The sequence below is a fragment of the Sphaeramia orbicularis genome, chromosome 8 (genome assembly GCF_902148855.1).
Source record: "Sphaeramia orbicularis chromosome 8, fSphaOr1.1, whole genome shotgun sequence".
NCBI classification, from domain to species: Eukaryota; Metazoa; Chordata; class Actinopteri; order Kurtiformes; family Apogonidae; genus Sphaeramia; species Sphaeramia orbicularis.
This window is the reverse complement of record NC_043964.1, coordinates 42,588,512-42,605,996: the sequence shown is the minus strand read 5'-3', so window position 1 is coordinate 42,605,996 and position 17,485 is coordinate 42,588,512. Positions and strand designations below refer to the sequence as shown.

General features: G+C 38.0%; 2 protein-coding genes across 2 annotated transcripts; one reads left to right on the top strand and one right to left on the bottom strand.

Moving 5' to 3' along the window:
- The first annotated feature begins 14 nt into the window (after positions 1-14).
- On the top strand, positions 15-10,816 carry LOC115423611 (heme-binding protein 1-like). Its single transcript, XM_030140502.1, has 4 exons — positions 15-456; positions 4,643-4,781; positions 6,594-6,774; positions 8,245-10,816. The coding sequence occupies exons 1-4, from the start codon at positions 379-381 to the stop codon at positions 8,417-8,419; spliced, it is 573 nt and encodes a 190-aa protein (XP_029996362.1). The 5' UTR covers positions 15-378; the 3' UTR covers positions 8,420-10,816.
- On the bottom strand, positions 10,166-15,202 carry wbp2nl (WBP2 N-terminal like). Its single transcript, XM_030140483.1, has 8 exons — positions 15,045-15,202; positions 14,424-14,532; positions 14,177-14,315; positions 13,920-14,012; positions 13,636-13,830; positions 12,168-12,284; positions 11,558-11,634; positions 10,166-11,468 (listed from the first exon to the last, which is right to left on the bottom strand). The coding sequence occupies exons 1-8, from the start codon at positions 15,185-15,187 to the stop codon at positions 11,418-11,420; spliced, it is 924 nt and encodes a 307-aa protein (XP_029996343.1). The 5' UTR covers positions 15,188-15,202; the 3' UTR covers positions 10,166-11,417.
- Between the last annotated feature and the right edge of the window lie 2,283 nt (positions 15,203-17,485).

The following is a 17,485-nucleotide window of genomic DNA, read 5'->3' as shown; positions in this document are numbered from 1 at the left end:
GGAGACTCTCCATCCTCCGGAGTGGAGGCTGATTTTGTCTTTCCTCAGTTTAGCGAAGGGACCAGGAGTGAGCATCTCCAACTTCTGTCCCCATAAAATAAACAAACAACGAAATTCCTTCCAGGAGAGGTCCGCTCATTTGAACGCAGGGGCGCTCTTCTCTTCTCTCCTCTGGAAGAGATTGTGCGCGTCTGAACATCTGGATATAGTCTAAGAATCCCCTTATTAAGAATTTTGCAGGAGTTGGACGACCAGACACTGAATTACTCGGTCGACGACCAGAGAACAAGTTGTTTGTTTTGACGGGGAGGAAGGCGAAAGAGAGGACGAACCAAAACTAAAGCGCGGACAGAGGAGAGGTGACCTGGCCGAAGCGAAATGTTTGGCATGATCAAGAATTCGCTCTTCGGAAACACCGAGGAGACGGAATATAAATTGCTGAGCAGTGAGACGAAGGTGAGGTCAGAATTTATCAAAGACACTTTCAACATTCTGTCAAACTTCTGCAACTCCATCCTCTGCGTCATCCTCCGTGGTGGTGGATTGTTGCGCCTGTGACTGTCATTACGCACAGAAATGCCGCTGTGCTGTAAAGGCGCAAGGGTTTACATATGCATCGAAATTTCATCCAGCAATTACAATCAAGTAGGCTATGGCTCTTTAACCCTTTCATGCATGAATTATGAGAACCTTAGTCAAGATTTTTTTCCCTGTGTTTTTATTCCTCTGTAGGCATGAAAAAAAACAACAAAAAAAAAACAATGTGATTGAGTTTTTTCTATTAACCTATTTTTCATGGAGTTACAAAATCATGCGTTTAATTTTAGAAGCAAAGAAACATGTATTTACTGATATACTGTGTGAAAACTATGAGATAAAAACCTTTTTAATGCTGCTAATCTGATATTTTCTCACATTTTAACAATACCTGCATGGAGATAATACGCAAAAAAAAAAACCAAAAACTGTTAATTACAGTTTAATAACAATTAGCCTTTTTTTTTTTTTTTTTTTTACAGTCAAACATGTTACTGCAGATCAGGTTTATTTGGAATAGCAAATTTACAGTAATGGTGTGAATGTCAGTGTATGGGATGATGTATAAGTGTCCACTGTGTTGGCTGATATGGAACTTAAACAACAAAACCCATAAATATATAAGAGAACACCTTTGAACAGCTGTCCACTGTAGTGACCACTATGCATGAAAGGGTTAAGTTGACTTGCGTGCAATTTGCAGCGTTTGTCACCTTGTAACTTAAATTGCTGGTGTTTCAAGCAAACTGACAAATAAGGCAAATAAACCAAAGAACAAGAGAGACGTGAAAAAATGATGATGCTGAGATATGTGTAACCTCAAAACAACAAAGCGCGCATCAGTAAAGGCGCAGGAGCGTTGACAGGTTACCTATTCATGGTTGCGCGTCAAAGGTGTGGGTCAATGGTTTTTCCACTAGGACATTACGTGTGCGTGTGGGTGCGTCTTTGACCCTGTCTCGGATGAGGATGCAGGTGAGACGCGCTTGTGGTTAACTGTGTGAGCTCAGATATGGCTTGGGTGTGCACACTGATACACTGACCACCGCCGACTAGCACAGTGACACACTAAACTGACGTCACGGGTGGAGAAGGGCATGATCTTTGCATGTCAGCACCCTATTTACACCCACTCCCTGTTTTCTTTCATATACATCACTGTACGCACACGTCGGACATATATCCAGCAAACTCAGTGATGTGTTGGTAACTGAAGCAATGCCTGACAGCTATTTTTCTAAGGTTCATTCCCTCATGCCCTGTTGATCCACAGCGCGCTTCTGCCAATGCCCATGAAGCCATGTAATGTTAAGGGTCTCCATGTGTTTATCTGCTGCAAAACATTCACCACAGAGACACAAAAGGCCAGCAGACAAAGAGGACAACTGACCAGACAGACAGAGAATCAAATGACCCAAAGTGACACATTAACACATTCACACATAACAACAAAGATGTGCTGTGACACTGCATACTGACATCTATTATCTGGAGCCAGACTGCTGAATTCAGCGGTGTGTGACTGCTATTTAATGATCTCAGTTGTTAAGGCTCATTTGTGAACCTTTTATAGAATGTACTGTACTGAGAACAGTGTGGCTTAATTAGGATTTTTTTCTCCAAGGTGGAGAATCATGGTGACTGACTGATACATTAAATGACACATACCCACAGGATATTCTGCTCTGGTCAGAGGTCAGGAGGAGCTTCAGAGCAGGGGCCCCAGAGCAAGTACTGGAAGCAGTCAGTCTTGCTCCAGGACATCTCAAGCCGAAGCAGATGTTCACTCACTCCTCTAAATGCAACATCAGGCCTGAGGTCATCACAGTGCCCTCGCTGCCTCTTTAAGTGTCCAACAGTCAAAAAAGTCAAAAGTCGGAGCTGTTATCATCAGTTCATTAAATCTCTGGAGTTGACTGATGTTTGAACAGCAGGTATTGAAATCAGAGCTCGTCACCTGATCTTTGGTGCGCTGGGCTGGCTCTGACACCCAACTCTCTTAATTAAAACTGACACAGAATACAGAAGAGCTGCCTGACAGGTCATACACAAACACACACAGACACACACATTCACAGCAACATAACAGAAGCACACAGGTGAAATCATGATGGCAGTAGGATAAAGTATGTACACGATTTTCAGATGAAGAGGAAATGACACAGCGACTTAACAGCTGATGTGTTGATAATAGCCTACCTTTGGTGTGCTCGGCTTAGGCACAGACTAATTATCACTGTATAAGCAGGCAAACACATACATATGCACACACAACTGCAGACACATTAATTGCACTGCTTAACTAAAGTCAGGCTCTGCTTTCCTTTGGTGTGTCACCCATACATAGTGTTAATGGTGGTCCCACTGACAAGGCAAACAAAGCAAAAGGCCATGTAATTACTATGCAGGGGCTCGACTACCTGTCACAAGTTCAAACTTCATGATAACATAGAGTTATCTTGTTCATGTCGAGCAATGAATAGAGTCTGATTAGAAGAGTACTTCACAGGTTTAATTAAAGAGCCTCTGTGGTGAGATATGTTGCTGGAATATGGCAACAAAGTCATATGACAGTACAATGAATGGAAAGTAGAGCATGCAGAAGTGGAAGAGTTCAAAATGTATGCAAAGACACAGTATTCATTTATGGTTTACTCAATAGGGACAGACGTAGCTTATATAGAAACACAGTGAACATTCAGAGCAAGGATCAGTGTTCGTAATGAATGCTGATGTGCAGTTTGTAGTTTTAAAACTATATTTGTCTGTTAAACATGAATGAAACCAGTAAGAATGACATTTCTGTAGTAATCGTCATACACTCAATATGCTTTAAGTACACAAGCCTTATACATACAACAAGGTTTATCTGTGCATTATCAAAAAATTTAATTTCCTTTTGACTTTTGTTTCATTTCTGTTTGTTCTTCATTATATATATAAATATATATACATATATATATATATATATATATATATATATATATATATATATATATATATATATATATATATATATATATATATATACACACACACAAAAATAAGAATCTCATGGAGTTGGATTATGCGTAAGGTTTGTATAGTATTTAAAACAGACTGCTGCTTAAATCTCTCACTTGTTTCATTGACGATTTGTATTTTATGACAAAACTATGTAATCCAAATTTTTATGCATTTTACATGTTATTTGAATAAATTCATCTTAATTGTATCCTTGAATATTTATGAGAAAGAGCAAATATATGGAGACTATAAAGAGTGGCGACATGCAGAGGAAATTATGCCCTCAGTGTATTTACATAGCCCTTTTTCCCCCTGCTGGTGTCATGTTAAAAAAACACAAATTGATAAACAGCTTCCAGCAGTTTCTTAGAGATCAGTTGTAAACATTGAAGGGGATATATGTGATAGTAACACTCTGAAATTAAATTATGATCCACAAACCCATTATAGTGCCATACACACAAAGCTATTACACACAGCACAGAGTATAATCGTGTTAGTGGAATGAGGAGCTGAATTTGAGACCTCCATCACAGTGACCAGATTCCTTCAAGAGCTATTAAAGTTTTTGCTCAGTAGCACAGTTGAGTGATTGTGCTCCATATTAACCCAGCTTAATCATATTTAATGCAAAAGTGTTGCATCATATTAACAGTGTGCGTCTGGGGGGTGGTGGGGTTAGTGTGTGCCTGTGCACTGTTACGTAAGACCTCTTGCCCATTATTCTCTGTAGGATGACTGAACCCTGCAGAACACATGAACAAACTGAATCAAATCGATGTAAATATGTTTCATATGCATCTCGTTATTTGGCTGCCCACATTGATTCTTCCACACGCCCACATGTGTGCAGTCACTTGCACACAAACACTAAAACACACACACAATAAACCCTCTAAACCAAATCAGTTCAGGGCTTTTTGTCCTTAGGAGAACATTGTCAACATCTGTGTGTCAGAGGTGAATCAGCTACTGCGCTCATGTCGAGCAAGAGAAGCAGCATGTTTATGTATGTGGATATGCAAATAAAAACAACTACTGTGTTGAAGTTGTTGTGATTGGCCCAGTGATAACTAAAACTACCCCTTGTCTTCCATAGGATGGCGTTAGCTTTGAGGTGAGGCGATATGATGCTTCCAAATATGCTGTAGTCTCCTCTGAAGGACGGACCTTCGACCAGGTGACAGGGGAGCTGGTGAGGAAGCTGCTCATGTATATCGGCGGGAGCAATGAGCCGGGTGAGCAAATCAGAAAACAAAATATCCTGGTGTAACCTAATCTGTTGCTAGGCCTCTCCCAGGTTAATGAAGTGCCAAAGAATGTGTTTTTTTTCCCAGATATCACATGTATAAGAACACACAGTCACTGGAACACAAGTATATAATAGCTTATTTGCTTATTTGTGTTAGTAATTTGGAGGTTTTCCTAATTTGATGAAGGTGTCAGAGACAGTTTTCACTAGTGTCAAATATACACACACTGGCCAATTTGTTAGGTACACCTGCTCAGCTGTACATAATACAGATATCTAATATCTAATCAGTGTCAATCAAATGGCAGAGACTCAATGCATTTAGGTATGTAGACACTTTCAAGATGTTTAAGTAAGTCTGAACCTGACCAAGCAAGCAAGCGAAGTTTATTTACATAGCACCTTTCACAGACAAGAGAAGTCACAAAGTGCTTCACAAAAGAACAATAAAATATAAATGGAAAAACACAGACACAATTACAGTCACAAAAAGGTATAAATTAAAAGTTGGTGTCAGATGGGCTGGCCTATGTATTTCGGAAACTGCTGATCTACTGAGATTTTCACACACAACCATCTCTAGGCTTCATATCGAAAGAATAGAACAGAGAAAACATTCAGTGAGCAGAAGATCTCTGGAATAAAATGCTTTGTTTATACTAGAGGTAAGAGGAGAATGTCTAGACTGGTTCAAGCTGAGGGAAAGACAACCGTTACTCAAATAACCAGTAGTTACAACTGAGACATGCAGAAGAGCATCTCTGAATGCACAACACATCAGACTTTTAAGCAGATGGGTTATGGCAGCATATACACTCACCAGCCAGTTTATTAGGCACATCCTGTACTAGTAAGGTGTGCCTAATAAAGTGGCCGCTGAGTGTATATGTGTGTGTATATACACACACATATGGCAGAAAAAAATCCATCCACCATCAGGCTTTAAATTAGGGCAGCAGCTTTACATGATTAGGTGATTAATCTCTCAGTTATTTTTTTCCGTTTAGACAGACAGACAGACAGACAGACAGACAGACAGACAGACAGACAGACAGACAGACAGACAGACAGACAGACAGACAGACAGACAGATAGATAGATAGATAGATAGATAGATAGATAGATAGATAGATAGATAGATAGATAGATAGATAGATAGATAGATAGATAGATAGATAGATAGATAGATAGATAGATAGATAGATAGATAGATTATAAAGTTTTTAAAGTTTCTGAAAAAGATTCCAGTTTTATACCAGATTTTTCAAAATGGCGTTAGTTGTGTTATATTCTATAGCACTAATGGAAAATAAAAAGAGGCCTCTGGTTTTCGATTGGGATAGGAATGTACTTGAATACAGTGACCATTTACCTCCAGATAATGACAGGTGGTTACACAGAAAAAAAATCTAAAAACATTTTTAGACCTGAAATAATTTTTTTTTTCACATATTTTCTCAGATACTATATTTTCTTGTTACATTCTGGGGCAAAATTGGGCTGAAAGTGCAGTTTAAAATGTTATGTTCCTCATTTCCTTTCTTACTTAACAATAAACTGTCTCTGTAACTAGTGTCATTTGACATCATGCTTCCCTTCTTTAGTTTTCATCTACTTGACCTCAGTGCTAAATCATCATTTATTTATTTGCTATTTACAGAATAATACCATATACACACCCCCAAACACTGAAACACACAAATGCTGACCTTTCCATTTCTGCTCTTAGGAGAAAAGTGTAGTTTTCTGCTGCTTGCCCTGGTTTTGAAACCCATTTCCTGTGTCTTATACCCTTAAGGTGAGGCGATGGGTACAGCAGCTCCCATCATCATCACTGTTTATCCACGAAATGACGGTGTTCTGTCTCGCCGTTTAGTGGTGGGAATCCGCGTCCCCACCGCCTACCAGCAGAGCCCTCCAAACCCCAGTGACAGCTCCATCAGAATCGAGGAGCGGCCCGGCATGACAGTCTACGCTCTGTAGGTCCCATTAAAGTTAAAGCCATAAAACTGTGGTTAATGTTTGAGATGTAAAGACATGTCCCATGAACAGAGAAGGAGGATTAATGCTGGTTTGTCATAATATCACCCACATCAGAATGACGCCAACTGTCGCTGCACAGATACCCCATTTGACCTGTTTAGTTTTTGGAACTGAGTATCTCCAGTGGGTTGTAGTAAAGTGCTTTTACTCACATCCTGAGTGACACATGAATCGGCTCCAAAAGGATATTTTATCTGTACTGGCAGAACACTTCTGTGATAGTGGCTGATGACTAGCCTTAAGACGGAAACTTCTGACTCAAATGTCTTTTAAAGTTTTTAAGACTTTGAGGTTAAAATAACTGAAAAATAACCTAGAATTGCCAGGTATGGTGAGTTTGAAGTTCAGTTCCAAATCTACTAAAGCAAAATGGATTAGGGAATTTTTTTTTTTTTTTTGGGGGGGGGGGGGGTCGCCTACTTCTGAACAATTTATTTTTTCATTTTTAATTTCTCTGCTTATTAAGTTCATTTCTGTCCACTTTTTGTACATTTTAGTTAAATTTTTTGCTTATTTTGTTCAAATCTTTATTAATTTGTGATTGTTTTTTTCATTTTTGTTAATTTTTGTAATTTCTGTTCATTTTTTCATATTCCCGATTGCTTTTTGTCAATTTATTGATCCAATATTTGATTGAAGACAGGTTCACTCTTCATTTCTTTTACATCTTATCTCATACTTATAAATATATAAATTGAACATTTAAATTCTCTGAAGTGGATTAGTTTTCATTAAAAAAAACAAGATGAGATGTAATGGTAGTACATAATACATTTTTTCACATTTTATTCTTTTGAGCTCAAAAGAATATGGGAACCACTCACTTAGGTGTTCATTTCCAGATATCTAATTTCTAATTAAGTCAAAAAATTTTCATCTGTTAGAAATTAGAAACAGATGTTGGTCAAGTTTTAGTTTACACTTGAACTGTAATACATCTCAGGGGAAAGTATTGTACTTTTTAAACCTTCGTTCAACTTGTAAAAAGTGACTTAAATTTTCGGGTTTCTTTGCAGATTCATATTATATATAAAATAAAAAGAAACCAATAATTTACTTTGCATCATATTGTATATCATATTTGCCTGGTATCATTTCTTGTATACTTTAGTTTACAGTACATCCAGGGTCATTTTACACTGTGGTATTGCTACTTTCACTCTAGTAAACAGATCCTCCACCACTGGACATGGATGTACGACAGGTTTTCTTGTCCTGGATGGTGTGTTGTGTTTCAAATATCAGTGTACAGTGTACTTTCTGATCCCCAGCTCCATTCACAGTGAGACAGCAGAACCAGTAAAAAAAAAAAAAAAAAAAAAAAAAAAAAAAAAAGTATACCTTATGTAACTAATTAGGCTAACAGAACTTATCCCTGTAATTTACATGTCTCTTTTTGTTCTCAGGCAGTTTGGAGGTTTTGCAGGGGAGAGTGAGTACCGAGCAGAGGCCTTGCGTCTGACACGTACCCTGGGTGAGACGGCCCCCTTTCAGCGCAAGCAGTACTTCTGCTGTAGCTACGATCCCATCAAGCCTTATGGACGCCGTAACGAGGTGTGGTTTCTTCAGGATGAGCCGTAGGAGCCGTCACACGATGAAACCTCATTCAACCTTAAATTTCCCTTTGTACCACCTCCAGTCCTGTAGCTCTGTTTTGATCGGTAAGAGCAATATGGTGACTTCATAGACCTTCCAACCCTCATGGACGAATAGAAAAATGACCCATGTTGCCTTTACCCATCAGATCTTCATCTTGCCTCACATACATCGGCCACACTGGCATTAGATATCAAGACTGGAGATCAATTGAGTTCATCCTCCGTGCTGTAGCATTTACCTCCTTCTCTAATCACAGCTTCTAATTTAATCTCACCCCTTATAACTCTGAAGAACATGTGTTAAGCCTAAGTGTGATCGAGGCATCTGATCAAAATGTAGTGTTACGAAATGGAAATATGCAACATATTTCATCTGAAACATTTGCATCTGTGAACGCTGTTTGTAGGACTTTGCAGATTGGATTGTACTTCTGTAAACCAGAGAGAAAATAGATGTTAGAGAAACTGGATCTGTGTTGCCATCACAGGTCTACAGGTGTGAAATGCAAAGTTTGATCTACAATAACTTCAAGAGAATTACTTATTTATCCTTACATGTAGAAAATGTTCCTATAGAAGTCTCATGTCCCTAACGTACATGGTAGGGCTTTGCACATCTTTGATCTAGTTTACAATATAGTGACAGCTACAGAGAAATGTATAGAAATAACATTAGGTACATGGTAGTAAAAGCACACTTCCTTTTCCTGAGTTAGGAACTGGAAAGAAACAGGAGCTGAGCCATAAAGTAGATGTAGTCTTTATGAATTAATGGGTGGACAACTGTGAGTGGGAACATATTTGGTCCTTATCAGTGTTGTTAGATTAGAAACTGTGCGGTGATAATGTGGATCCTGGCTTTTGTGTGGAGGCAATGTTTTGTGTTTTAGTGCATGACAATGCCATCTTTATTTATTTAGACCCTTGGAAACTAGTGTTATGTGATACACCCAGTACAGTGTGATTTTCTGTTGAGTGAATATAATGTTGAGCTTTGATAGTGTTTCATAAAAGAATAAATATGTTATGCTGTTAAAATGTGGATATCTTATTTGTATAACTTTGAAGGATTAGTTATCTTAAAGCCATTATTATGTAGAATGATTAGGGATTAGGGGTAGAAAAACTACCCGAGCTGATAGTTTTACAACTACTGGTATGATGATTTTTTTTAAATTTTAATCTAATAGCTGGTAAAAACGGTGAACTTAGAAATGTGCTCACTTGGTCCTAAATCTGTGTCTGTGTAATCATCAAACTGAGTAACAGCCTGTCGCTATGTATCATTTACAATCCCACCAGTTCAATGCAAAAACTCAGAGTACATATTGTTGAAATCTTGCACTTCCTTGAATTGATTTAATGTTAGCTTAAGACATTTCAGTGAAATTTTGCAAAGGAATTATTCTTAAAGTAGTAATTTGTCTGTTCCAAATATCACTTTCATTAATCACTATCAGCCCCAAAAACATACTGGTTTATCTGCTTTAGGATTAAATGTAATGGCAGACATAAATACTTGGGCAAAGTACTAAATGACAATATAAACATCAATTTAAGTAAATGATGGAAAGACTTATTAAACTGCATAATTAATTTAGTAAGTGTCAATTAGACAAAAATTAGATCAACACTAATAAGCAGATGTAAATCAACACACTAAATCAACAGTTATTAAGTGGTTGGATCTTAGCCATTAGTTGGTGAAATGAAAGATAAAAACAAAACATTCATTAAATGACATATTTATTAGAGTTTAATTGAAGAAGGAATAAGAAATGCAAAAGAGATATTATTATAAAGACATTTCATTAATTCAAGCAAACTAAAACCCAAATCTAACAACCATCTACCCACTGTGACTGTGTGCAATTAGTTCTTCCAACAGGTGCAAACTGATGCACATTGAGGAGGGGGTGTAATTACACGGCCCACTGGTGCCTCACCCCGCTTTAATTAGGAATAAATGGTCAGGGTTCTGAAGTTTGAAGAGACGGCAAAACACTGAAGGAGCCTTAATATCAACACTGTGGCCTTGTAACCCCACACTGGAGTAATTACACAAAGAGTGGAGTTCTGGTTTCAGCTCGGCTTTGCATACATGAATACAATAGAAGCTAGGAGTGGAGCCACTCGGGTCACCTTGGCGCGCCACCTACAACCTTGTTAAATGAGGTTAAAATATTGCACGTACGTAGACTCATTATGTAAGAAATCTATCTTTTTCCCTCTTTCAACACTACACTCCTCCTTTTGACAGTAAATGCCCTGACATATCTGTTAAAATGGGCTGAATACTGTGAACTTTGGGTTTTACAATGAATGGAATTATTAATTAACAGTAACTGATGAATAGTACAGAAATTATATTGGTCTGAGCTAAAAAGAAAAATTTGTAATCAGTTTTACTGCACTAGTTTGTGAATCAGTCACTGTAAAGGAAATTACTGTATTACCAAACACTAGTCAACACAGTATTGTATATGGAAAATAAATCCTCACCCCAAATATGTATAAGAAGAAAATCACACGGCACTTGATACTGCAAAAATACATTACTGCTGATAATAGGAGTTGTTATTGTTTATACTAACTACAGGAACCGCAATCAATAATCTCCCACAAAATGTTTCAGTAATAAATCTCTGTGTTATAAAATACATTCTCTATCCGGCATCCTTCCTTTCAGCTTTTAACAGAGACATTTTAGGTGCCCTGCTACAAATAAACTAAATCCCTTCAGTGTGAATATTAATAAGCATGAGTCCCAGAAAAATACAGTTGCAAATTAATTATTTTAAATGACCTTTATGTAAAAGCAAAAAACATTATTCAAAGAATTTAATATATTGTCCAAAATTGAGTCCTCATGTGATTTCTTGTCTGTGTTCTATATTTAAGGACGTATCCATCAAAATTACTGGTTGGTATAGAATATACTTCAGATAGAGAGGAAGGGAGAGGAGTGTCATTGAAGTGCCTCAGATGTTTTTCTTGTCAGGAGAGTTTGGTGCATATGGTGGAGGTCGTTCCTGGAAAACCAGAAAAAAGAATTCTTCAGCTATTACAGTGACTTATTCTGATTTCCTCCCTGCAGTTAATGACTAATATAGCAGCTTACCATGGGCATGTAGACACTGTGCGGATTGCTGGGATTGTAATACGCACTGCCAGCTGCTTCAGCCGCCTTGGAGTTACCTGTGCAGAAAATGAGACATGACAAAAGGCAGGGAGATAAAGACAAGACAGTGATGACTGCTGAATGTATTCAGGAGCAGACGCTACAGCTCCCAACACTGTAAGGAGAAGTGATGTGAAGTGTGCAGCATTAGTCATATGGAGCACAACAACTGACAGGTCTAGGAAAAGACGACAATCTACTGGAACGCCCCGAGGACACAGAGGAAAATATCTTACATAGATACACAGAAATGACATTTCTACATCAAGATCATCTTATGTTCAGGGCAAGAGTCTTTCTCAAAAATCTGCAAAGTGCTTGAACAAATATACAGAAGAGTAAAGGGAGAGAAAGGAAAAGGAGAGATGTGTTTATTCTTTGTAATTTTGACGTGTAGCCGATGAGACATCAGTACCCCTTTTTTGGTGGCGTGCTTGGAAGTGATTCACATTGAGGCAGACAGATCAGATCTGACGGGTGCAGTGACACAGACTTGCAGAGAGGAAAAATAAAATAGGGAGAAAAAGAGATTAAACAAAAAACAAAAAACCTGGAGGTGGTGGTGGTGCTGTTGCTGCCCAGTTCTGGGGAGGTGAAGCCCAATTTTGGGGTGGCCCAGGGTACGGGGGAGGTGGGGCCATGTAGTCGAAACCAGATGGGTACATCCCTGTCACACAGAAGATAGAGGAAGAAGACAAGAGAGATGGAGATTCAAGGTTAAAAGAGGTGACAGTCTGGGTAATTAGTTACACAGCAAAGCCATTCCAAAAAAAGATACAAACAAAAAAGAAAAAAAAAATGCTGAGAGACACAGAAAATGCAGCACTATTTAGACCTCGAGGAAAGACATTTTTGCTGAGATGTAATGAGGACAAAACTATGCATAAAAACCTAATGTGTGCACTGCATAAACATGCAAATAAAAACTATGATGCGCTTGTTTACTTTTATTCAGCATTTAAATGAGAAAACAAGATGAAAGAAAAAAGTGAACACAACTGCTGAAAAAAAGAAGACAGACATTATTGTATATAGTCTCTATACTCTGTACAAAGCCTGGGAAATTCTGGCATTATATCTGTTTTAACTGCAAACTACACAATGCAAGTTTTGGGCTGCAGATTACTGAGACATGCACTAGCACTTCTGTAACAAAAAATATATAATCACAATATTTTTGTTACATATATTTACCATATAATGATTTATCACAATATGTATAATTTGACTATGTTGTTGGTTAGAGAAGTATTTTGATGATGCCTGAAGGCTGATGGACCACTGACTAAACTTTAAAATTTTAACACTAGGATCTATTTTCACACTCTCAGTTTAATGATATATATTTAAACATAGGAAAATAAGAAAATATATATATTAATATTGGTATTTTTATGGTCATTGGAGTATATATTTCTGAATTTATGAGATGCACTTGAAGGCAATTCAAATTGCATTTCAAATCAATGGAGATTTCAAAGTTTACAAGATGCACTAAATCCATCCCTATTTCTGTATGTGTAAAACTGTGAGACAGACAGCAGGAGTAACAGAGGGAGTGTGTCTGTAAATATAACCAAATTGCAGTATAGACTCTCAGTAATTTTTAAATATGTGATTACTTCAGTACAATCATATATGAGCTAGTGTACTGAGCAGCCTTGTAAAAGTCATTCACCAAACAGAAACTATGCCTGTGAAGTATGTCACATCTATTTCTCCTGAATGATTGGTTGTTAGACCTACGTATGTTGACTGAAAATATCCAAAGTTAACAGTTATTCATTCTTATGATAAACTTTATCAGAGTCCTCATTAAGTTTAGAAGCTCTTTTCCAAATGTAACTTGGCTGACTGTTAAGAGTTTGTGTCACCTTGTGCATGATGCAAAACTTCAAATCTGAGACTGACTGACTGTTTACTGGTCATGGCCAAACCGACTGAAAACCAGTTGATTTAAGACACCTGCTGATTGATGGGTACACCTCTGTTACAAACTATTCTAACACATACTGTACCTGGAGCAGCTGCTGGATACGGATAAGCCATGTTTCCAGGAGTAGGAGGACCCTGGTAGAATCCATTCTGCTGAGGAGGCGGTGGGTAAGGATATGCAGGAGGAGCTGGTGGAGGTGGGCCATAGCCGTTCATCATTCCAGGTGAGGGGTAGCCATATGAGGTGGCTCCATTTTGGGCAGGATGAGCACGAGATGCTGAACAACCAGAAGATAAAGAGTATGTTTGATCAGTAAGTGTATCTTCTGTGTATACAATTAAATATGTATCTTACTTATTTACTAACCATTTGTGGCTAGTTTGAAGAGATGCTGTCCCAGCTCTATGGCTCCTCCACTGGGGAATGACATCTTGAAATGGGCCTGACCCTCCCAGCCACCTAATGAGAGAGTCAACACTAGTTACAATGACCTCAGAAACTTAGAGGTTTTTTGTTTTGTTTTTTCAGAAAGGGTGTCAAAAGTGGCAATGGATGAGATGTAATCTTTTAATTCTGAACATATTGTGATTAAGTTGAGTGCTAAGAGTAAAACCATAACCTACCACCAGGTTCAGCTGACACTGTCCCTTTAATGTAGTTGGCTGCAAAGACAGGCTGTTCAATGCTGCAGCCTTTCATCAGATAATAGGGAAACATGGCTGAGCCCAGGCAATCCTTGGTATTACTGGACACAAACACCAACTAAACCAGTTAAAGAGGAAAGATAAGCACAGTCTGTGTGAGGAGAGGACGTGGAGAACATTGAAAAGAAGAACATTGAGAAGAACTTTCCATATTTTATAAGCGTACCCTGTATGGTGTGAGGTACACATTGCCCTTCTTGGTCCCTCTTAGGAGGTCTGTCTTGCAGGTGACATCACTGAATGACAGCTCCACATTCTTACATTCCCTTAAAATACTGGGAGAAGACGACATTACACATGAAATATAAAATAACCTGTTAAAACCACCGTCACGGACCTGTTCACGCGACGAGAATTTTAGTTGCCTGTGTACTTCACAATTTGTACCTAACTCGCTTTGCAAAATATTAAGTGTTGACATTTTCGATTTGCCAAGATGTCAACATCCCAACTAGAGGTACCGCTACTTCCTGTTTTGATAGCCGGCTAATGTTAGCAAAGTAGCACCGTTTCTTTAAAGACAGTTTAATAGTGAAAATATAGCATATTCTCAGTAATAACCAATAAACACGTAATTTGAATTTCTTTGTGGTGACTGACACAACTAACGTAAATGTCAACAATGGCACAAGTACTATGCTAGGCCAGTTAGCGGGAGGCTAACAGCTAGCTACACAGCGGAGTGTTGACTACGCACTGAAAAGTTGGGAGGTAAACAAGCGGAAACAACAGCGTGACAGCCAGCTACTGAATAGAAGTACCAACTGAAGCAGTATATTAAACTTACCTTTCTCCGTTGTTTATCAAAACCCCGCCGTTCTGAGAGTGATTACGATTTAAAGCCATGTTTAGGAGACCTCTTGTGCTCTCCTGCTCTGTGCTACTGCTAACGCGTCTGTCAGCTCGACGGGGAAGCCCAACAAACGTCATCCATGTTACGTCACCACGCCATCTGACGACTCGTGATTTACCGTGAAACAGTAAACACACAGTCTGTTGTGTCCTACTAAAACCCGGACTGAAGAACACATGGCCTGGCATTTGACCCAGTTTAAATATCAAATAGCTCCAGGATAATAAAAGAAAATCAGCAAAATATACTTAAAGTATGAAAAGTAGACGTAACCATATTTAGCTGAGATCTTCAGAAGTACTTTGTAGTTTGACCTACAAACCCATTTCCAAAAAATTTGGGACATTTTGTAAAATAAACCCATATTTTATTCACAATAAAACACAGACAATATATCAAATATAAAAACTGAGAACATGTATCATTTTAAGAAAAATACTTAATTTATTATTTTTGAATTTGATGGCAGCAACACGTTTCTGAAATGTCTGGGCTGGTGCAACAAAAGGTTGGAAAATAAAGTGGTATGAAAAAGAAACAGCTGAAGGAACATTACACAAGTAATTAAATGAATTGACAACTGGTCAATAGCATGATTGCATAGAAAAAGAACATCCTAGAGAGGCTCTCAGAAGTAAAGATGGGCAAAGATTCATTAATCTGTAAAAACCTGTATTTATAAATTATGGAATAATTTCAAAATAATGTTCCTTGGTGTAAAGATTTTGACTACCTTATCATCTAAGATAAGATAAGATATTCCTTTATTAGTCCCACAAGGGGAAATTCCAAAATCTACAATAGGCTACATAATATAATCAAAAATTTGTGAGAAACTGGAAAAAAAAAAAAATCTCTGTGTGCAAAGGACAAGGCTGACAGTCAGTCTTGGATTTCCATGATCTTTGGGCCCTCAGGCAGCAGTGCATTAACACAGGACATCATTCAGATGGAAATCACTGCATAGCCTCATAAACACATTGTCTGTGAACACAGTTCACTATACCATCCACAAATGCAGGTTAAAGCTCTATCATTCAAAGAGGCGTTAATGTCAACATGATCCAGAAACACAGTTGTCTTCTCTGGACCAAGGGTCATTTGAATGAACTGAGGCTAATTGTAAAACTGTTCTATGACCAGATGAATTTAAATTAAAAATCCCCTTTACAAACCATAGATGCTGTGTTCACTGGACTAAAGAGTAGAAATACAGCAGCTTGTTATTGGTGCTCAGTTCAAAACCCTGCAAAAATATTACATGTTCACAAGCAGTGATGTTCTCGTAATATCATGGCTTTATTCACAAAATATGACATTATTCTCATAATATTATAATAATAATTCATTCTCGTAAAATTACGACTCTTTTTGTATTCTATGGGTTTTATCTTGATATTTTACAACTTTATTCTCATAGTGACAGTTGTTTTTATTTTCTTATGTGGCCCTAATATGCCATCGTAGATTTTAATGTGTTACATAATTATTATTAAATAATGTAAGTAATTCCTAAACAGAGTGTCAGAGTTTAAAGCAAGCTAAATTAAAAATAAATAAATAAATAAATAAAAATTAAGTACGTAGGTCTCTGGACAGATGGTCTCTGCTCAGCTGGATATTCGCCACGCTGGTGGGGCATGTGCAGACGCACCCCATCCCATCCAGTCCAAAGTTCTCTTAAATTTAGTTTTTCTCCTGCTGTGGATTCCCATGCGGGTATGTTTTTGTGAACAAGTTTGTGCAAATTTGGTAAGTTTTTCATTTTTGTTGCTTTGTTGTATTTAAACTTTAATCAGGGTTTGCTTACACTTCTATAATATGCAGTGGCGGATCTAGAAAATTTTACCTGGGGTGGCGATGGGGTGGCAGGAGGTCTTGGCAAAGTGGCATGGGACTGTCCTCAGTGTGGTATGTTGAGTCCCATATGTATAAATGAAGTCAATAACACTTTTAAACTATGTATTGAATTGTTAGAGTACAAATTTGCTTCATCTTTTGTTTTATTGTAATTACTGATAAATAATATACAAATAAAGATTTACATATCTAACCTTATGGCTTTTGGTGAAAACATGTTATTTATTGAGTAAAGTGTTATGTCACTGCACTGGAATCTATATGGAAAATAAACCCATATCGTGTGGTCCAGATGAAATAAGGGCGGATCCTCTGACTCCCTTCCATCACTCTCTCCATCTGCTTCCTCAGCATCTGCTTCTGTCCCTCTTTCAGAAACCAACTCTTCCACATTTTCATCCCTTGCACTGACATCGTCTACTTCCTCTTCTCCACTTCCTTCCTGGTCTGTTCCTCTCTCAGTGGCCCTCTTCAGCTCTGACCCTCCTGGTTTCTCTACCATTCTCTCTTCTCCT

Coding starts and splice junctions, on each gene's coding strand:
- LOC115423611 (XM_030140502.1), top strand. CDS start 379: ATGTTTGGCATGATCAAGAATTCGCTCTTCGGAAACACCGAGGAGACG. Junction 457..4,642: donor TGCTGAGCAGTGAGACGAAG/GTGAGGTCAGAA, acceptor TGTCTTCCATAG/GATGGCGTTAGCTTTGAGGT. Junction 4,782..6,593: donor CGGCGGGAGCAATGAGCCGG/GTGAGCAAATCA, acceptor TATACCCTTAAG/GTGAGGCGATGGGTACAGCA.
- wbp2nl (XM_030140483.1), bottom strand. CDS start 15,187: ATGACGTTTGTTGGGCTTCCCCGTCGAGCTGACAGACGCGTTAGCAGT. Junction 14,013..14,176: donor AGTGTCAGCTGAACCTGGTG/GTAGGTTATGGT, acceptor CTCTCTCATTAG/GTGGCTGGGAGGGTCAGGCC. Junction 11,635..12,167: donor AGCACCACCACCACCTCCAG/GTTTTTTGTTTT, acceptor TTTTCTGCACAG/GTAACTCCAAGGCGGCTGAA.